This window comes from Triturus cristatus, chromosome 12 (assembly GCF_964204655.1).
Source record: "Triturus cristatus chromosome 12, aTriCri1.1, whole genome shotgun sequence".
Classification (NCBI taxonomy): domain Eukaryota; kingdom Metazoa; phylum Chordata; class Amphibia; order Caudata; family Salamandridae; genus Triturus; species Triturus cristatus.
This window is the reverse complement of record NC_140595.1, coordinates 55,430,362-55,452,797: the sequence shown is the minus strand read 5'-3', so window position 1 is coordinate 55,452,797 and position 22,436 is coordinate 55,430,362. Positions and strand designations below refer to the sequence as shown.

The window sequence follows — 22,436 nt, the reverse complement described above, 5'->3', positions numbered from 1 at the left end:
CACAAAGGCGATTCCCATATCTAAGTCCGGGATAGCCAGATGGATTGTTAAATGTATACAAATTTGCTACCACAAAGCAAAATGCACTTTAACTGTTCCTCCTAGAGCCCACTCTACAAGAAAAATAGGGGCTTCTATTGCATTCTTAGGCAACATTCCATTAGATGATATCTGCAAAGCAGCTACATGGTCTACACCACATACGTTCACTAAACACTACTGTGTAGATGTGCAAACGAAACAACAAGGCAGTGTAGGCCAAGCTGTACTCAAACCCCGATTTCAGACTACTGCAGCAGATAATGATGGCCGCCGCTAGACGTGGGACTGCTATACAATCTATGCAAAATCATATGCCTCGAACCGAATACGCTACTTACCAGTATGCATCTGTTCTTGGCATGTAGAGCTGCAGGTCTACACACGCCCACCCGCCTCCCCGGCTTCCTTTATCTGTTCCAGTATTATCTTATTTAGATACACTATACAAGGACATCTTTCTGTTTATTACAAAGCTCATCATTTCCCTGCTGGCGAAAAACAATCTGAGGATGGAGCCGATGCCCATGCGCACTATGATCCTAAGGAGGAGTCGCGTACCTCGTGACTTCCAAAGACTTTACAGGACAAAAACCAGTGCAAACATCCGGACCCAACACCAGATGGCGATCTATGCAAAAGTGTGTAGATCTGCAGCTCTACATGCCAAGAACAGATGCATACTGGTAAGTAGCATATTCCTTTCTGCCTAAGATAGTCTCCCTGTTCCATGTCAATCAAACCATTGACTTGCCAATTCTTTTTACCCCAACCCCAGACAGTTGCGGAAAGGACTTTACACACTTAAGATATTAAAAGAGCCCTCATGTATTGCTAAGCAGGACCAACACTTTTAGAAGGTCTACACAACTCTTTGTAGCTTTTGAAAAGTTCCATTTGGGGAAACCTATTTCCAAGTTGGACATAGCTAGATAGACAGTTAAATGTATCAAAGCCTGTTAAGCCAAACTTAGATAACATGCTGTGCGTGGGGCCCATTCCTTACACAAAAAGAAGCCTCTAAGGCATTCCTTGGTAGAAGCCCACTTACAGATGTATGTAATGATGCATCATGGCCTACTACCCTCCTTTCCCAAAACATTGTGTGGACATTTATGCCTGCCAAAGAAGCACGTCTGGAAAAGTGTTCTAAAAACTCTGTTCTTGACGACTACTGCTCGCAAGCCAACGTTTTATGGAGAAGGGCACAGATTTTCAGTCTATGCACAGCATGTGATTTACAGCAGCGTATGCTGGAAATGGAAAATGTTACTTGGGTGTAACAATCAGTTTGCAACTTTTAGTGTTGTGAAATCGGAAGCGCTCTCCCGCTTCCTCGAGCTACCGTACAGTATGGCTTTCAAACTGTAATTACTTTCAAGCACATGGTCACACTGTACCATATACCTACACTGTCATGCTTCGCATCAGACTGCTTTATCTCAGCCATAGAAGAAAAACATAATCGAAGCTGGAGACGGTCACGGTGAATTGTGGGTTTCAGGGGGTTGGATACCCAGTCGCCTTGAAACCGAAATCATACTTCTAAGAAAAGCACAACTTGCGATGCATGCATCAAACAGCGCTACAAGCTGCAAACAGATTGTTACAGGGAAGTAAAGTTTACCATTCTTTTCAAGCGGTATTGTCATTTTTTTTTTTTCTTGGGAATTGAATGCCTTTCATATTATTTACTTTTCCTGTAGGCTCTTCACAGTGGCCCAGAACAAGTAGTCAAGGGGCCATATCACCAAACTATGAAGGGACACTCCATACTTTAGTAAGTATATCAGTGTGAGGTAGGATGTTTATCCAAAATTAATTGTGTACTAAATTATGTAGAATATTGGAAGCTATCACAGGATCTCTGGCATTAAAATGTTGCTGCCAGTCCACACAGTTAACATTTTTACCTTATTTGGGTGTGTCTCTGAAGATTATACTGTACCGCCATCTTTTTGTTTTGCTACCCCTTTCAACACTGGTATGCCTCTGTAAGGATTGTATATTACGTTATACTGTATTATTGTGCTTTTTTTCTTCCATTACTTTTATTTTTTTGGCTGATTTTCACTTATGTTTTTTTTTTCTGGTAGGAAAATAGATTCAAAATTATGTGTTCGAGGCATATGAGCTAGAGATCACACACTATGCATAGATCGCCATCTGGTGTTGGGCCCGGATGTTTGCACTTGTTTTTGTCCTGGAAAAGTCTTTGGAAGTCACGAGATAGGTGACTCCTCCTTTGGATGATAGTGCGCATGGGCATCGGCTCCATCTTCAGATTGTTTTTTTCCGGCATCGGGCTCGGATGGGTTTCTCGCGCTCCAGTTCGGAACCGTCACAGATTCCACTCTTGACGCGCAATCCTTCACCTTTCTCCGGTATTGATTTCGATCGCGATCCCTAGTGGTCGCGCATCTCTTCAACATCGAAGTCCTCGGTTCCGGTTGTCGACAAAGGCCTTCGGGCCTACTTGGGCCTTGGTATCTGGCTCATGGAAAGGACGCCATTCAAGAAATGTCCTCAATGTGGGTCGAAATTTCCCCACACCGATCTGCATGAGGTGTGCAACCTCTGCATGTCACCGGAGCACGAGGCCAGAGACTGTGCGGCATGTGCCTCTTTCCGCTCCAAAAAGCCCATTAGAGATTGTCGAGCCAGGAGAACAATGGCTCGCTCGTCGGCACCCATTCCAGATGACATCTTCCAGGAGGGAGTCGATGTACCAGAACAGGAGCAGATCTAAGAAGGCCCCGTCAGCGCCTCTGAAGCGGATGACTCCGACCTCGAGGACATCACTCCTGGGCAGCGGGTCGTAAGTTAAGACGTCGACCCCACACCATCGAAAAAGGCTTCGGTCACACCTTCGGGCCCAGGTGCACACCGAGAGACTGCTTCCCATGCCCCGCCCTCGGGCCCGGCAATGAAGCCTACTAAGCCTTCAGGCGACTCTGGCTCGAGTCAGTCTGCTATAGGTACCGATCGGTCACAGGCACCGAAAAAGAAACCGCCCTCCTCCGTGCCGATCGCTGCCTCAACATCCAAGCACACTGCACCGCCCCATCGACTCCGAAAAAACTCTCGGATCCAAGCAAAAAGCCCATTCATAAAGCTTCGGCTTCACACCCTTCGGAACCGAAAAAAGCCTTGGAACCGAAAAAACACTGTTTCACAAGCGGCCACAGAGACTGTAAAACATCACAGTTCCCAGCCAAATGAGCACAAAACCGTTCCAGAGTCGGTGCCGCGCAAGTCTGCCGAACCGAAGCGGTCGACGCCGAAAGACCAACCTGTATCAGAAGAGCTATTTAGACCAGACCCTAAACAGAAAACTCTTCTAAAAGACCCTAAAACTGGACAGCTGACTTTGAGTACAAAGAAGAGACCATTAGATACGCCTGTACTGGCTCCGTCACCAAAAAAAAGGGACATTGCCACATCTCGCCTCAGGGTCCCTCCTCCTTCTCTTCCACCTCCTCCCCCACCTCCTCCCCCACCACACCATCTCCTTAACCAATGGATGATGATGATGACACCTCTGACACAGGAGGGGGTGCGGATGATGAGCCACTAGGGGGTCCACCTTATTCCCCGGACTCCTGGGATGATTCCAGTACGCCAGATGTCCCTAATGTTCCACAGGATGACATCTACCCCTCTAGGCCTTCCCCTCTGGAGGACGCAATGGGTTTTTATCAGCTCCTCCACATAGCTGCCCAATACCACGGGGTGGATTTACATACTGACCCTGTGGAAGAAGATTTCCTTATGGACATCTTCGATCACCCACAAAGGTCCAACACTATTCTGCCCATGCTAAAAGGAGTCACCAAGCATGCACCTGCGCTATTTAAAGATCTAGGGTTTTGCAGCGTGAATCTTTCTGGATTCACTATGCTGTGCATTATTCCGCGATCTTGTGGTTGGGTCCGGATTCGTAGTCTTTTCTTTGATTTTTTTTTTTTTTTTGTAGCCCAGGTGGGCGTCGACGACCACCATTTGGTGCACCTCCCGTGACGTCGTCGTGCTTCCTGCGGAAGTCCCACCTTTGGGGGCGCCATCTTCAGATTCTTTTTTCCGCCGTTTGGTCTGGATCGTCATCGGGAAGCTCCAGAATTACACTCGAAGGAAGAAGAAAGAAAAGCGAGTTTCGTCGATAAATACTAGAGGATATCACAGGAAAGGAAGAGATTTCATCAGGAGCGCGAAGAAAGGAGGTTCAGCGCCCTTTTTCTTCGACCTTGGAGAATGCGCACTCAGAGGCCCTGAGCACAATGGACCAGACGCCATTCAAGTTCTGCCCAAACTGCCACCACAAGTTCGCGCAGAAGGACCAGCATCCGGTCTGCAACCTCTGCCTACCGGTCGAACACCTGAGTAAGGACCAACGCCTGCTCAGCCTTTGCGCCGAAGACGCTCAGGGTGAGAGATCGGCAGAGAAGAGCCAACGCCAGCATGGATGGCAAGGGTAAGGCCCCGTCGCTCTACGATCTGGGCCTCTCCACGGACGACGAGGACAACGTCGCCGAGACAGCCGAAAACTTCACGGTCGTAGAGACCGACAAGAAAAAAGAAGACGAGGTAAGAGAATCGTTGAGCGCAAAACAGAAAGTACCTCAAACACGAGGGTGACTCGAGAAAATCAGAGTCTAAGTCCACGAAGGGAGCCCCGGCGCCGAAAACTTCGACGACCAAAGGGGGAACCATGGACAAGAGGCCGAGCGGATCCTTAGAAAAGGACTCCCTGGTGCCGAAAGACGCCGAAAAGCAAGGGTCGTCGAAGACAACCCAGGAAACGGGCCGATCGACGCAGAAAGAACGGTCGACGTCGACGCAAGTTTCATCGAAAAGACCCGCGGTCGACGCCGAAAGCATCTCCGAGATGGAGAAAAAGAAGAGGCGGCTCGAGGCCGAAATGGAGAACATCCTTCAAAGGAAGAAAGAGTTCGCCGCCAAGATGAAGGAATTCAAGATTCCAACGGTTTCATCGGCGGACATCGTCGAGGTCGAGGACGAATTCGACACCGAAGGACTAACAAGGGATCTCGAAGAGGAAGAAGAGCCCTATTATGATGGTGAAGCCGAGGAAGAAGACCTTCAAGGAACCAGCGACCTGCAGGTCGATCACGCCCAGGACAGAGAAGAAATATAAGCACTCCTCCCTGGACCCCCCTTACATCAAGGGTAGCGTGACCGCCGACTCCATCATAGCTTCCACGGCCAGGAGAAGGGCCAACGTACCAGCAACTTCGGGCCCACCACCTGATAAGGAGAGCAGGCGGATAGACCTCACAGGAAGAAAGGTCGAGAGGAACGCCGCAATGCACTGGCGCATGGCGAATTCCAATGCACTCCTCAATAGACACCAGTACCAGCACTGGGACGAGATGGGGGAGCTAGTAAAGCACCTCCCCGAAGAATACCGCCAGAGAGCCTCACACCTGATAGACGAAGGCAAGAACATCGCCAACTCGTGTATAAAGACGGCGTTGGACGGGGCAGAGACTTCAGCAAGACTCATGGCCATAGGGGTCACCGAGAGAAGGCATGCATGGCTAAGAATCTCGGGATTCAAACCGGAGGTGCAGAACAACATCCTTGGCACCCCCTTCAACGGAGAGACACTGTTCGGAGCAACAGTGGACGAGAAGCTCACCCAGCTGAAAAAGGAAAACGAAAGGGCGAGGTCCATGGGGGCCCTACAGCTGAGGGGAATGAGGCGAGGCAATCCCTCGAGGAGACCCTACGGTAGGGGAGGAAGCCAGCAGGGGCCGTCGCACCAGACGTTCCAGCAGGGTCAGCAGGGTGAAAGTCACGGACAAGGTCAGCAGAAGCAAAACTGGCAGTACCAACCTCGGGGCCAGTCCTTTCGCGGGAGAGGGAACGGACGGGGCCAAAGGAGGAGAGGGGGCGAACAGCCCTCATCAAAGTGACTCAGCACGCAAGAGGACGCCTACCCTCGTCATGCCCCCGAGGGTGAGGCGCAAAAAAGTAACATCAGGCGGAAAAGAATATTCAAAAGCCTACGAGCATACAACACCAGTAGGCGGAAGACTGAGGTTCTACCTTCAGGAGTGGCGGCGTATAACCACAGACAAGTGGATACGGAACATCATGCAGTACGGATACTGCGTAGAGTTGGAGAAAAGACCTCCAAACAGGAAACCAAAGGGAAGACAGAGATCGGCCCAAGAACTGGCACTACTCAGAGAAGAAACACGGAAACTTCTAGAAAAGAGAGCCATAGAGGCAGTGCCGTTCAGAGAACGCAACAAAGGGGTCTACTCAAACTACTTCGTGGTCCCGAAAGTAGACGGAAACCTCAGACCCATCCTGGACCTGCGTTACCTAAACAAGTTCATCAGAACGCAGAAGTTCAAAATGACTTCGCTGCAGGAGGTACTGCCCCAAATAAGAGACGGAGACTTCATGGTCACCGTGGACCTCAAGGATGCCTACCTTCACATCCCAATAAACAGAAGACACAAGGGCCTTCTAAGATTCAACATCGAACAGGAACACTACCAGTTCACAACCCTGGCCTTCGGATTAAAATCGGCACCAAGGGGTTTTTACAAAATGCCTGTCGGCGGTCGCGGCCCACCTACGAAGACAGGGAATCCATGTCTACCCCTACTTAGACGACTGGCTGGTCAAGGCAAACTCACGCGAGAAGTGCGAGAGGCACGCAAAACGCGTAACAGACACCCTCATGAATCTGGGGTTCTCGATCCACTGGGGCAAGTCATCGCTGGAACCGGAACAGGTGAAGATTTTCCTGGGGGCGAAAATCAACTCCCTCAACAGTACAGTAGTGCCCAGCGACAGGAGGACAGATGCACTACTGAGGGAGACGCGGCTCTACCAGAAGGGGCGAGCTCTGAGAGTGAGGGCTGTGAGCAAGATGATGGGGATGATGGCGTCGTGTATCCAGCTGGTGCCGAATGTACGCCTGCACATGAGACCATTCCAGGAATGGCTACAACAGCAATGGTCACAAGCAAACGGAAGTTGGGAGGATATAGTGGTTGTTACGCACGCAGTGCAGGAGGAGATAACTTGGTGGAACAGAAACAACATGACAGCAGGGAGAAGCCTGACACCACCAATCCCAACAGTGACCATTACCACGGACGCATCGCAAAAGGGATGGGGAGCGCACATGGACAACCTCAGAGTGAGGGGTCTGTGGGCTCCAGCAGATGCGGTTCGCCATATCAACTACCTCGAGTTGAAAACAATCCTGCTAGCCCTGAAGGCATTCCAGAGGCACCTGTACAACCAGAGGGTGTTGGTTCAAACAGACAACACCACGGCAATGTTCTACATCAACAAACAAGGGGGAACACAGTCGTTCCCTCTCTCCTCTCTAGCTCAGGAGATTTGGAGATGGGCCATACCTCTCAGGATAGATCTACTGGCAATTCACCTACCGGGGAAGGACAATGTGGAGGCAGACTGGCTAAGCAGGCAGACCTCGGCATCGCACGAGTGGGAGCTCAATGGCCAGGAAACGGAAAAACTCTTCCGGAGATGGGGAACTCCCACAATAGACCTATTTGCAACACGCCACAATGCAAAATGCCAAAGCTTCGCGTCCAGACAACCAGATCAGCAATCCCAGGGAAATGCCCTATGGATAAGCTGGTCGAGGACATTTGCCTACGCCTTTCCACCGTGTACTTTATTTCGATCCTGGGGTTAATAACCCTAGGATCGAAATAAAGTACAAGGCTGCCCCAGCAGACCCAGCTTACATTAAGGGCCCCATACCACTAGACTCCCTTGTGGTCTCCAATGCTAGAAAGAGGGCCAACTCTCATACATCAGGGGGACGCTCCACCCCCCGATAGAGTCCAAACTCTTGGACGCCTCTGGCAAAAGAACCGCATCACAGGCAGCCAACATATGGCGTATCACCAGCACTCAAGCACTGTTAGCCAGGTACGATCAGGCACATTACAACCAGCTAGAAATCCTATTGCAACACCTCCCCGACAAATATAAGGACAAGGCCAATCACCTTATACAGGAGGGGAAACTTATCACCAACACCTACATTTGTTGCGCGCTGGACGTGGCAGATACCGCCTCCAGAGCTGTCAACACCAGTGTTCTCCTGCGTAGACAAGCCTGGCTACGCATTTAAGGTTTTAAACCTGAAGTTCAAAGTTCCATCTTAAATCAACCATTCGATCAGGAACACCTATTTGGCCCTAAAGTAGATTCATCCCTTGAAAAGATGAAGAAGGACACGGCTACAGCTAAATCAATGGGAGCCTTGCAATCGCAAGCTCCCAGGCGTTCCTTTCGTCGTTCCTCTTACAAGGGCACCTCCAGAGGCTACTCCTCTGACAACCCCTCCACCTCTTATAAGACTCCCACCCAGTCTACATTCACCAGAGGTTACCAGAAAGGAGGCTAGAGAGGCAACCACAACAAAGGTAGAGGCAAGACCAACAACACCCACTCTGCCTCCACCCCTACCCAATGACTTCCCACCGTTCCCCCGGCCCATTCCACTCCAGTCGGGGGAAGATTACAACAGTTCCTGCCTGTTTGGAGCAACATCACCACAGACAGGGGGGTGAGACAAATAGTTCAATCAGGTTACTGTCTAGAACTCACCTCTACCCCCCCCCCCCATAACATACCACCCAAAATGCGCCGAATGTCATTGGAACATTTATCACTGCTCAAGCAGGAAGTTATCTCCCTCCTAGAAAAGAGTGCAATAGAACCAGTTCCCCTGCACCAACAAAACACAGGGTTTTACTCTCTGTATTTTCTGATATCAAAAAAGGACGGCTCTCTGAGACCTATTCTCGGTCTCAGATCCCTAAACCTGTACATACACTCAGACCATTTTCACATGGTTACAATTCAGCAGGTCCTTCCTCATCTTTCCCAAGGCGACTTCCTTCCCACTCTAGATCTCAAGGACGCCTTCTTCCATATTCCCATTCACACATCTCACAGGAAATATCTCAGGTTCGTAGTGGACGGTCAACACTACCAATTCAAAGTACTCCCTTTCGGAGTCACCACAGCACCCCGGGTATTCACCAAGTGCCTAGCGGCAGTGGCAGCTCATCTAATAAGACAACACATTCACGTCTTCCCATATTTGGACGACTGGCTCATAAAAGCTAGCTCATACAATCAGTGTACACCACACTCACGCCACTATTCAACTGCTCCATGACTTGGGGTTTACAGTAAACCACGCAAAGTCTCATCTACAACCGTCCCACATACAACAGTACCTAGGTGCCACAATAGACACCTCAAAAGAGCTCGCTCACCCTAGTCCAGCCAGGATAGCAAGCATACAAACCCACATAACCAGATTTCAGCCTCAACACACTCTTCCAGCTCGAGTGTTCATGCAACTCATAGGGATGATGGCCTCTTGCATATTCATAGTGCCTCACGCAAGACTCAAGATGCGTCCTCTCCAAGAGTAACTAGCTCGCCAATGGAACCAGGGTCAAGGTCAGTTAACAGATCTGGTGTTGGTAGACCGTCGCACTCATCGCTTTCTGCAGTGGTGGAACACCAAAAACCTTTTCCAAAGGGCGACCGTTCCTAGAGCCAGTTCCACAGATCGTCCTCACAGCGGACGTATCACTCTCCGTCTGGGGAGCTCATCTTTTACATCACACCATGCCGGGCAGGTGGACTCCTCAACAGAAATTACTCCACAGCAACCACCTGGAGTTACTAGCCATATTCCTAGCCCTAAAGGCATTCCAGAAGCAAATATCAGGCAAGGCTGTCCTAGTCCGCACAGACAACATGACAGCCATGTACTACATACAGAAACAAGGTGGGACACATTCGCTACAGCTCTCTCAACTAGCTCAAAGCATTTGGAGATGGGCTATAGCACAGAACATTTTTCTCCTAGCCCAACATGTCCCAGAAGTCCAAAACAACATAGCCGATCTATTAAGCCGTCAAACGCAACAGATTCACGAGTGGGAACTTCATCCACAAGTTCTAAAACCATTTTTTCAAATGTGGTGCCAACCACACACAGACCTTTTCGCCACACACGAAAAAGCAAAATGCCCAAGCTTCGCCGCCAGATTTCCACACCCATTGTCCAAAGGCAATGCGATATGTATGAATTGGTCAGGCAGATTTGCGTACGTTTTTCCGCCTCTCCCACTCATTCCACTGGCGGTGCGAAAGCTACAGCAACACTCACTGACTCTCAATCTAGTTGCTCCAACTTGGGCCAGACAACCGTGGTACACCACATTACTGGAACTCTGTAGTTCCGCACCAAAAACTGCACCTCTCCCCACGCCTCTTAACCCAGAGCCGTGGAGAGATCAGACACCCGGACCCAGATCAGCTCAACCTTGTGATCTGGCTCCTGAGGTCTTAGAATTTGGTTACCTTAACCTTCCCCCTGACTGTATGAACGTTATTAAAGAGGCTAGACGTCCCACCACTAGAGCCTGCTATGCAGCCAAGTGGAAAAGATTCATTATATATTGTCATAACACCATCAATCCCCTAGATGTGTCTATCCAACTTATCATAAGTTACCTACTACATCTCCAAATGTGTAACTTAGCATATACATCAATTAGGTTGCACCTCTCTGCCATAGCGGCCTATTTACAAAATAGGCAACACTTATCTCTTTTCAGAGTACCTACCATCAAAGCATTTATGGAAGGCCTCAAAAGAATAATTCCTCCCAGAGTACCACCCTCACCTGTGTGGAATTTAAACATAGTTCTCACAAGACTAATGGGTCCTCCCTTTGAATCTCTACATAAATGTGAGCTACAGTTTTTAACATGGAAGGTTGCTTTTTTAGTGGCCATCACTTCTCTTAGAAGAGTTAGTGAGCTCCAAGCACTAACCATTCAGGAACCTTTCTTACAAATACATCATAATAAGGTTGTTCTCAGAAACTAATCCTAAATTCCTCCCTAAGGTTATTTCTCCCTTCCACCTCAATCAATCTGTAGAGTTGCCAGTGTTGTTCTCGCATCCACAAACAGTCGCAGAAAGAGCTCTTCACACTCTAGATGTCAAAAGAGCACTGCTTTATTACATTGAGAGAACAAAACCTTTTCGCTAGACAAAATAACTTTTCGTGTCCTTCTCACCAACACATAAAGGCAACCCCATCTCAAAATCTGGGATAGCAAGGTGGGTTGTCAAAATGCATACAGATTTGCTATCACAAAGCAAAACGAACATTATCCGTTCCCCCTAAAGCCCGCTCTACCCGAAAGATAGCGGCTTCAATCGCATTTTTAGGGAGCATTCCCTTGCATGACAACTGCAACGCAAAGCAGCTACATGGTCTACACCGCACACATTCACAAAGCACTATTGTGTAGATGTGCAAACAAAACAGCAAGCTAGTGTGGGCCAGGCTGTACTCAAAACATTATTTCAAACTACTGCAACAGATACTGGTGGTCGCCGCTAAGGAGGGGTACTGCTATACAATCTATGCATAGTGTGTGATCTGCAGCTCATATGCCTCGAACGGAAAATGCTTCTTACCAGTATTCATCTGTTCTTGGCATGTAGAGCTGCAGATCCATACAGGCCCACCCGCCTCCCCGGCTACCTTTATCTGTTCCAGTACTATCTTATTTAGATACAGCATACATGGGCATCTCATCTGTTTCTCACAAAACTCCATCATTTTCCTTCTGGCAAAAAACAATCTGAAGATGGAGCCGATGCCCATGCGCACTATCATCCAAAGGAGGAGTCACCAATCTCGTGACTTCCAAAGACTTTTCCAGGACAAAAACAAGTGCAAACATCCGAGCCCAACACCAGATGGCGATCTATGCATAGTGTGTGGATCTTCAGCTCTACATGCCAAGAACAGATGCATACTGGTAAGTAGCATTTTCCTTATGAACTAGTCACTTCCACTATTTTAATTTTCCATTTTTAAATTATGTAGCTCTCTGATGATAATTCTGATTTGTCTTTACTCTAAAATGGAGGCTGTGGCTGCATCCATTCAAGGCCCATTTCTCTCATTTGTGCTGAATCAAATTTTTGGTTTTGTTTCCAATGAATATAAAAGGTTGCAAAATTTTCGCTTGTAAAACAAATAACTGGAAAAAAGATTAAGAAATTACTCTAAATATCCTCTGCGAGTTGCCTGAAGGAATCTGCTTGTGGGACAACAGGCCAGGGATGGAGGCTCTCTCAAGCCTCACTGGAGTGGGCATCAGCAGTGCAGGCCCTTGGATGTCTGACAGCGACTGGGGCTGCAGGCAAGCTGGAGGGCCTACCTGTTCTTGCACCACCTTTTTGGTGTTACGACTGTCTAACACAGTGTGCTGCCCATTGAAGGCCTAGGAACAAGGGCCCTAATATAGGGTGATGGCCTAGTGGTTTGATTTGTTGGCAGCCTGGAGCCTCAAAATGGCAGCCATGATCCTTGAATTGAAGAGAGCTGACATATAGGAAACGAGTTCTGCCAAGGCATTGACAGTTGATCTTGTGTGCGCTCGGTGGTTCTTGTGCTGTTGTGACTTTATCTTGTTATTACTTGTGCCTGATGTTAGAATGATCTGTGGCTCAAGGTGCTACATATGCATAATATTTTAAATTGCTGTGTTTACTGGATATTTGTGGATGGATCACCAATATTCGACATTAAAGGGAGACACAGCTCTAACCCCTTCCTACACTCATTCATTGTATTGTGTGGACTGCCTGATAAAAAGCGCTTCAGCTAGCATGTCTTTACAGTGACGTGGGAAAAACAAATGCCAAGGAAGCAAAATTCCCTTTTGATGCTAAAAAGGCATTTAGCCCAAGGACAATCCAATGATGGATCCCTATACCAGTCACTACCTCAGAATGCGGTAACTAGTCAATGTCGTGAAGCAATTGCAGCTTGAAGTGAACAGTAGATTGGTTTGAAATAAAAAGTTAATGAGCAAACCTCATGCATCAACATGGTGGAGTGCAAGATGTTATTTAACGTGTCCACCACTCACAACAGCAGAACTAGTAAACTATATAGACTGATGCTGTGCTGGTTAAAGCAAGAGGAAAAAGGAAATACGGAGATTCAAGGTGTGAAGATTGCCATATATTAAGAGTTCATAAAAAATGTCCAGCATGCTAGACTAGAATTCCTTCCAGTCAAAAATCTTTTGAGGGAGCACTAGGATCAGTATGCCATGCTTTATCTGGTTATGCTGAAAATCACTAAGGAACTGCAGTTTTCCAGGCAACACCCTAGCTTTTACTTTCATCATAGCAATGTGTCTAACATGTGCAGGAGGCAGTTACATAAAGTCCTCACTACTGTACCTTGTAGAGAACCAATCCTTTGGTGATCCTAATAAGCAAGCTAAATATAATCTCATGGAATATTGGGGGTCACAGGTGGGAAAGGGGTTGGATAATAAGAATCAGGCACACTGACATATTATCTCTGTAGATACAACATATGAATAGCTTTTTTGCAAGAAACACACCTGTCTGTCCCCTGATAGGCAGATTTGGTTTGCCTTGAGTTTGGGGGATGGGGGGAGAAAGTATCTCCCTAGTTTGCACCCTATTGGTTTCATGCCATGGCTGTAGCTATACTTATGCATACGCATATCCCCTTTCAGCACTTGGCCACAATCTGAGACAATAAAGGTAGATTTCTCATAGTCCAGGGGAAATTGTGGCATAGGCACACCATGTTTGGCAATGTATAATGCCCAGATATAGATGACCTGGATTTCATTGTGCACATGTTTTCAATATAGCAACTCCTATCCCTCTATAGTCTTCTGAGAGGTGATTACAATACAGTATTTTAACCACGCATTGATTATTCCAAGCCTTCAGCCTGCACCCATAACTGCATGCACTGACACTCCCATATGGCTTTTTGACATGCGCACGGCTAGGAACCCCGAGATGCATAACTTTACTTTCCGTTCATCAGTGCGTGATGCCTAAAGATTACTGGTTACTATCCATAGATTTATGTACCTGGGAGACCTTAGTTAAGATATTAGCATGCATGCTAACACTTGCATATTTCCTTAAATTACTTAACCCCTGAACTAGCATCTAGGTTCAGAATACAGAGATTCGCTTCTAAGGCACTTCTAGACTCTCTCTTCAGCTCTTTAATACATCAATCTATAGTTGCGTTGTTTTTGTTAATATAAACATGGAGTCAAATACAATGTAGTGACTGAATTGGAGACAAAACTTTTAGCCAGTTTGCTGCGGCTCACAGATAGGGTGAAGGTGTCAAACAATGGGGGAGAATGCTAGCATGGTTAGCCATTTCGATGTAGAAGTCACAGAATATTATTTAGACGAACAGCTGATAGCAGATGTTCTTACTCATTTGGAAATAAGGACTATGCTTGGTGACTTAAGTGAGCAAGTAGTAACAGACATGGCACACTTCACATCCTAGCTAGATAGGGCTACCATGGCATGGCTAGAGACATGGGAGCAGAAACTTCCATGTTCGAGGCATGTGGCCTGTAGATCACATGCTGTGCATAGCCTGCAATCTAGTGTTGGGTCCAGATGTTTGCACTTTGTTTTTGTTCGAAGAAGTCTTTCCAGTCACGAGGTAGGTGACTCTTCCTTTCGGTGATGGTGAGCATAGGCATCGACTCCATTGTTTGTTTTTTTCCGCCATCGGGTTCGGACGTGAATTGCTGTGCTCCGGTTCGACACAGTTCTCGGGTTCCCCTTGGGGCGCAATCCACTACCCTCGACGGTATTGTATCTCAATCGCGTATTCCCCCCTTTGCGTATCGAATCTATTTCACAACTTCGATCAGAAAACCTTGTGCAAGGCCATTGGGCCTAGCCGCGTCGACAGAGTTCGCCGTAGATGGAACGGACTCCATTTCAATTCTACTCCGGGTGCCACTCAAAGTACCCCCGCACCGATCTTCACGACATGTGCAATTTGTGTTTATCGCCTGAATGCAAGGAAGACTACTGCGAAGCCTGACGATCCTTCCGATCGGACAAGACGCTCCGTGACCGTCGGGCTCGACGTCACAAGATGTATCAACAGAAAGACAAGGACTCCGCTCCATACCTATATGGAGAAGATGTCGACCAAGAGATCCTCGAAGCACATGGAGCTGGGGCAGAGGAGGAACAAGAAATTGACGTGTCCGAGGAAGACTCCAACATCGAGGAAGACATCACACCTGGTCAGCGTACAGTGAGTAAAGATACTACTCTGCCCCAAAAAGTACCCTTTAAAAAGGCTCTGGTCCCTTCTCTCAACTGTGCCCTCCAAAACGTCGGCACCAAAACACACCTCTGATCTGAAATCATAAGAACCGAAATCCTCTGCACCAAAATCCTTGGCTCCGAAAAAGTTGACACCAAAATCTTCGTCGAAAATGATGGCCCCAAAAGAAAAGTCTGTTCCTCCTCCACCCAAGAAGCTTAGTTTGGAAGTTCCGCCTGCTAACACGGACCCCAAACAAAAGGAACTGGTTATTAACCAAAAAACAGGACACCTTTCTGCAAAGCTGCCACAGAAAAGGAAACTAGGAATTGAGGAATCTTACCATATCCGTCTAAAGAGAATATGGGGACTAATACTTCTCCTGCACCTCTTTCCCCTTCTCCTCCTCCACCTATTGACCCTAACCTTCTTATAACACCAACAAATTCCCCTCCGCCACAATCTCCACTTCAACAGGATGATGGGGCTCTAGATGATGACGCACACAGGGATGTATCACAAGATTATGCTCCAGCCCCTTGGGTAGACTATAACACGGATCCTAATAACGACAGTGATCCTCATCTACACCCATCTAAGCCTTCTCCAGATGATAATGTGGGGTTTACAGAATTGCTTGATAGAGCTGCACAGTATCATGGGGTGCAACTCCATAAGGAGCCTCTTGAGGAAGATTTCCTATTTAAGACACAAAGTGCTTCACAAAAATCTACACACACACACTACCCATGCTTAAGGGTATGTTAAAACATGCAGATGACATGTTTAAAGATCCAGTGCGAGCTAGAATACTCACACCCAGAGTAGACAAATTCAAGGCGGCTCCTACAGACCCAATTTTTATTAGAGGTCAGGTTCCTCTAGATTCGTTGGTGGTTTAAAATGCTCGGAAACAAACAAATTCTCAGTCAACGGGAGATGCTCCGCCTCCCGATAAGAAATCTAAATTAATAGATGCCTCAGGCAAAAGGGTAGCAGCACAAGCAGCCAATCATTGGCGCTTAGATAACACACAAGCACTCTTGGCAAGATATGACGGAGCTCATTATGCTTTCCACATCAACCAATCTGTTGACTTGCCTGTGTTCTTTCCTCAACTAGATTCTGTGGCAGAACGTGCTGTACATACTTTAGATGTAAAAAGAGCATTAATGTATTACATAGAACAAAATCTTTTCGTAACCCAAAACAACTCTTTGTGCAATTGTGCTCCACCACAAAAAGGCAATCCCATTTCTAAATCAGGTATTGCATGATGGATAGTTGAATGTATTCAATATGTTATGCATAAGGAAAGAACTTTACCAATTCACCCTAGAGCACATTCCAGTCGCAAACTGTGGGCTTCTATGGCTTTCTTAGGATCTATTCCCATAGATGATATCTGTAGAGCTGCAACATGGCCTACACTACACACATTCACAAAACACTATTGTGTAGATGTGTTAGCCAGACAACAAGCTAATGTGGGCCAGGCAGTTTTACGTACACTATTTCAAACTACTGCAACAGGTTAGCCACCGCTTTGGGAGATTACTGCTGTATAGTCTATGCATAGTGTGTGATCTACAGCTCACATGCCTTGAACGGAAAATGCTACTTACCCAGTATGCATCTGTTCTTGGCTAGTAGAGCTGTAGAATTACATGCGCCCACCTCCCCGGTTCCAGTATTATCTTACTTGGATAATTACACATGGACATCTCTATTCTACTCTTACTTACTCCATTCTCACCCTCTGCTGGAAAACAATCTAACAATGGAGTCAATGCCCATGCGCACTATCACCGAAAGGAGGAGTCACCTACCTTGTGACTGGAAAAACTTCTTCGAACAAAAACAAAGTGCAAACGTCCAGGCCCAGCACCAGATGGCGATCTAAGCATAGCATGTTGACTCTACAGCTCTACATCCAAATAACAGATGCATTCTGGGTAAGTAGCATTTTCCTTTACTCCTTCTCCCTTCAGCATGCCTCATTGAGACTTTAATCTAGTCCTCAAATCCCTAATGTGTGCTCCTTTTGAGCCCTTGCACAACTGTCCTCTCAGACTCCTTACCATCAAGACAGCCTTCCTGATGGCAATAGCATCTGACCAGAGGGTAAGTGAGCTTCACGCTTTGTCATACAAGCCTCCTTACTAAAACATCTACCCAGACAAGCTTGTTCTACAAATTAGATCTTCCTGTCTGCCGAAGGTCATCCCTCCCTTTCATGTAGGCCAGTCCATCACCCTGCCTACTTTTTACCCTCCGCCACATCCCTCTAAAGAGGAGCAACTTCACCAACCTGTCCCAAAAAGAAAGCGTTGTCGTTCTTCCGTGACCACGAGAGAGTTCTGGGTGGACAACCAACTCTTTGTGGGGTATGTTGGAGCGAAGGAGGGAAAGGCCGTGCAGAATTGGCCCATCTCCTGATTGATCGTGCTCTGCATCAAAATCTGCTACACCTTGGCCAAGAAGCAACCCCCTGAGGGCTTGCATGCTCATTCTACCAGAGTCAAGACTGTGACCACTGCATTAGCGCGCAGAGTCCCAGTCCTGGACATCTGCCAGGCAGCAACATCAGCTTTGTTGCGCATGTTCACTAAACACTACTGCCCGGACAGTCCAATCTGTTGGGACGAGCACTTAGCCCTTTCGGTACTGCAGGAGTTTTTTATATGAAATTGTTTAGCAGACCCACCTCCAGGGAGGTATTGCCTGGGTATCTATTCTACAGTAAGGAATTGTAGGAAGCTGGCTCTGTATATACTATACCAAAGTTAGGTATAGTGTGCACAGTCCAGGGAGTCCCTAGAGGCATAGCAGAGGTTAAAGTGGGTAAGAACCAACAGCTCTCTTAGTGGTACTCAAAGTGAAATCACTCTAGACTGTTTTTCCCCTGTTAAGTCAAGGCAACTGTAGTTCACTGATCTACTTCAGCTATCTGAAATGGCAAACTTGCCATTTGAGCTGAATCTACTGACCAGCTTGCAGTATCAAGGGTTCCACCCATGCCTAATGTCTTTGACTTTCTGTCTCACAAAGTTGTTCAGTAATCTGGTTGGATTTCCTTAAGGAGGTGCCATAAAGAAAGATGAGGACCCTACTTGCTGCCAGGAAATGTGCAGTCCTCCCCGATCTCCCGCCATCTGGCTGAATTGGTGCTGCAACATTCTTCTGTTTAAGTTCATTTAATACCATTGTTGCTAACAGAAAGCCTTTTGCACACATTCTAATTCAATATCATAGTCCTAAGTGAATTTTTGGAAGCTCATAATAAAGTGTGCCCTTCTAATTGAAAACTATCTTCCCCTTCGAATTAAATGTTTGTTTGTCCAGATTAAAGGTTTCACAGTCTGTGCCAATGCACTAAACCCCTTTGTAGCATTTTTTTGTGGAAATTGCTTTCCTGTATTAGTTTTTAGCTTCAGTGAGATGCAAACACTTATTTCATGAGCCCTACATGCTTTATATTCATATAGGATGACTTCATCGAACCATTGTTCATTCCTTCTGAAGGTTGTCGCTGATTTTTATCTTAACCAATCTATCGCCGAAACTTTTTTTTTTTTTTTTTATTCTTCTTTGAGAGCTCAAAATTAAAGTAATGTTAAAATACTTTGAAAGCTTGTTAATTATGGTTCCCTAACAACATGTTAGACTGCCTATAAACCGTCTGTCTCTAGATGGATTGTTTTGTGTATCTAATTGTTACCATTTGGCAAATAGTGTACCCATTGCAGACTGGCCCACGCTACTAGGTGAAAAGCCACTGTTGGAAACTTGTATGGCTGCAACATGGAAGTCTTTTTGTGCTTTCACTAATACTGTTTGGACTTTAATGCCAGACAAAAGATGACTGGTGGCAAAGCAACTTTGAAAAATCTGTTTGGTTTGTCTCCATTCAATTCAAGGGTTATAGTGCTGTCTCTTGTGTTCTGTTCAAGGTTCAATGTCTGGTGATGAGTTTGCTATTTTATTTTTGTTTATCCACCATTTAGATACTACAATGCAAAAGGGAGCAATGTTTGCTTGTAGACCTAGTTATCCATTGTAGGAATCTTCATTGAAGTTGTAAACTACCCGCCTACCAAAGAGCTCATAAATAAGTGGCTGCAAGGCGCAGGACGATTAAAACATTTCTACTGTATTATTGACACTGAGGCTCACTGATGCTTGCCCGATGTATATTCACTGTCTGATATGGGCCTGTTCCTGGTCAAAGGGGAGAAGCTTTCTAAGAAATAATTATGCACACCGTTATTTACTAGTTCAAACAGCAGCATAGTTTGCTGTCACCAAAGTCCCAGTTTGTAAAGTAGTAAGGAATCTTCATCACATGCAGGATGCTTTGGGTCATTTGTATCTGCAGTTCTACAAGGGGAATGAAGTGATCAAGGCATGTGTGCTGTAGATACACATGTTTTGCATAAGTCAGCCATCTAGTGTTGGGCTTGGATGATTACAAGTTGTTTTTGTTCCAAGAAGTTTTCTAAGTCACAAGTATGTGTGACTCCTTCTCTTGGTAATACTGCGCATGGTCATCAATGCCATCTTCTTTTTTCCCGCCAACTTATTGTGATGTATCTTGCGCTCCGGTTTGAGACTCCTTTCGTCCATTTATATCCCTTGACGGTATTGTCTTGATCGGTATACTATTGCGTCCCATACACCCTTTCCGTAGCAGGTCTTCGGTTCACTTCTTTGGCCCACGGCCCCACCCCCCCCCCCAAAACGGGCAAAACTTCTCCATTTCCAACGCTCTCGGTGAATGATGTTCTAATTGAATGCACTCCATTTCTTTCTGAATTGTCACTCCAACTACCCTCGCACCGACCAACATCCCGTTTATAACTTATGCCTCTTGCCTGGGCATCGAGATGACACCTGTGAGGCCTGCAAATCCTGTCAGTCCAAAAAGACTCTTGGGTACTGACATGCGAGACGACAGGAAATGCATCGCAAACAAGCAGGCGATGTCCCGGACATCTAATGGTCAGCAAAAAGAGGAGGAAGAAGCTTCAGTGGCAGAGGAGGAATCCCTTTCCATCCATGAGTCTGAGTCTTAGCCTAAATCCGAGGATGACTTGACCATTCTACAGCCAGCGCAGAAACAGCAGACAGTGAGTACTTCTACCACTGATCCTGAGCTCAAACCATCGGCTTTCACCGAAAAATCTGCTCACGGTTTGCCACTGCACACAAGCCATGGTGCGCACCAAAAACATGACTCCGAAGCCCCAACCTTCCTGCTCGGCTCTGAAAGTTTGGTCTATAGCAGGGGCCTCCACCTTCTTTATATCCGAGACCACAACACCTTTATTTTCGATCTCTGCACCGAAACAGAGACTCCATATTTAGGAACTGAGTATTCCTTTGTCGGAAATGAAGCTTCCACCAACGAAATGCTTTTTCGGTCCGAAATCTCCTCCAGAGCCAATTTTCGAGTAATTTCATCAAAAGGTCGATCCGAATAAAAAAAAAAAAAAAAAGGCTGCAAATTTAGCCTGGAACTAAGAAAATAATGATACAACCACCAAAACAGACATCTAAGAACTAAGAACCATTTGAATTTTGAGGAGGCTTTAGACATTCCTGTTCAACCTGTAAAGAAGAAAAGAAAGGATGCTGCAACTAGTCCATTGCACATTCCCACTTCACCTATACCACAAACACCTACTCCACCACCTCACCCACCACATTTTTCTGATGCAGGTGACATAGCCCCTCAATCAGTGGTAGAGGAAGATCAGGATATCCCAGATGATACACAACCATGGAATCCTTGGGAGGATTGATATTGAGCCTCAAGCCAACACTGACCCTTACTTATATCTCTCACCCATCACCACCTGATGATGTCTCTGCTTATCAGGACCTAATAGCACTTGCACTCACATTATATCAGGTTCCTCTATATAAAGACTCAATAGAGGAGGATTTTCTGTGTGAGACTTTGTCTAATATACAGAGAGGGGCACAATACTTATCATTCCCCAAAGTTATGACACGTCAGTCAGACAAAAAATGTAAAGATCCAGTAAAAGCGAGGATAATTACTCCATGCATTGACAAAGTACAAAGCAGCACCCATTTTTATTAAAGGTCAAAACCAGACTCTCTAGTAGTGTCAAACTCCAGGATATGAGCTAACTCCCAAACAACTTGAAATGAACCACCTCCAGAAAAGGACTCTAAGCTCATGGATGCCTCTGGTGAACGAGTTTCGGCACAAGCAACTAATCATTGGCATTTAGCCAACTGCCAGGCTTTGTTAGCCAGGTATGACAGGGCCCACTGGGACGAAATGGAGAGGATCCTCCAACCCTCCCAGAGGAGCATAGAAAAAGGGGTCAAGAAATAGTACATAAAGGTAAACTTATTACCAACAATTCTATTAAATGTGCACCAGATGCAGCTAACACGGTTGCTAGGGGTATAAACACCAGTATCCTATTATGGAGGCACGCATGGTTATTATGGGTGTCCGGGTTTAAGCCTGAAGTACAGCAGGCCATACTAAATCTCTTGTTTGGTAAAGAACATATTTTCAGACCTCAAGTAAAGACAGCCCTTTAAAAAATGAAGGACACTGAAGTGGCTAAATCAATGCGAACTCTATAAACTAACACATACCGTGGTTGTGTCTTGTTTTTGCATGTCCAATTACAAACAAGGTGAAAAACATCTACCGCAGGTACCTCTGTGTCACAATACAAAAATCAGGGACAAACCTTTACATCTAGAACCTTCTACAGAGGTTCTTATAGAGGAAACCATTTTAAAAGAAGAAGCAGAGGAAACAATACCCGTTACTCAAATGCCAATAACAAGCAATGACTTCCTTACCATTCCCCCAGAACACCCAACACCTGTCTGGGATCATCTTCAACAGTTTCTCAACAATTGGAAATCAATCACAACAGACCAGTGGGTCTTGGACATTATCCAACATGGTTATTGTCTGCAGCTCATAACTCCTCCAAACATTCCATCTCGCTAACTTTCTACATAACATCAATTCCTTCTGCAACAAAAAATAACCACTCTGTTACAAAAGGGAGCAATAGAACCAGTTCCACAACAATTTCAGGGAACATGAGTATATTCACTATACTTATCCCCCAAAAAGATGGATCCATGTAACCCATTATCTATCTCAGACCAT

At 46.3% G+C, this 22,436-nt stretch overlaps 1 protein-coding gene across 5 annotated transcripts in view; it reads left to right on the top strand.

Moving 5' to 3' along the window:
- Positions 1-22,436, top strand: part of TCF3 (transcription factor 3) — a 662,804-nt gene that overhangs the window by 417,800 nt on the left and 222,568 nt on the right. For all 5 annotated transcript variants that reach the window (XM_085639184.1, XM_085639188.1, XM_085639183.1 and 2 more), the window contains exon 14: positions 1,746-1,819. In XM_085639184.1, the coding sequence (XP_085495310.1) occupies positions 1,746-1,819 (74 nt within the window). The remainder of the gene's footprint in view (positions 1-1,745; positions 1,820-22,436) is intronic.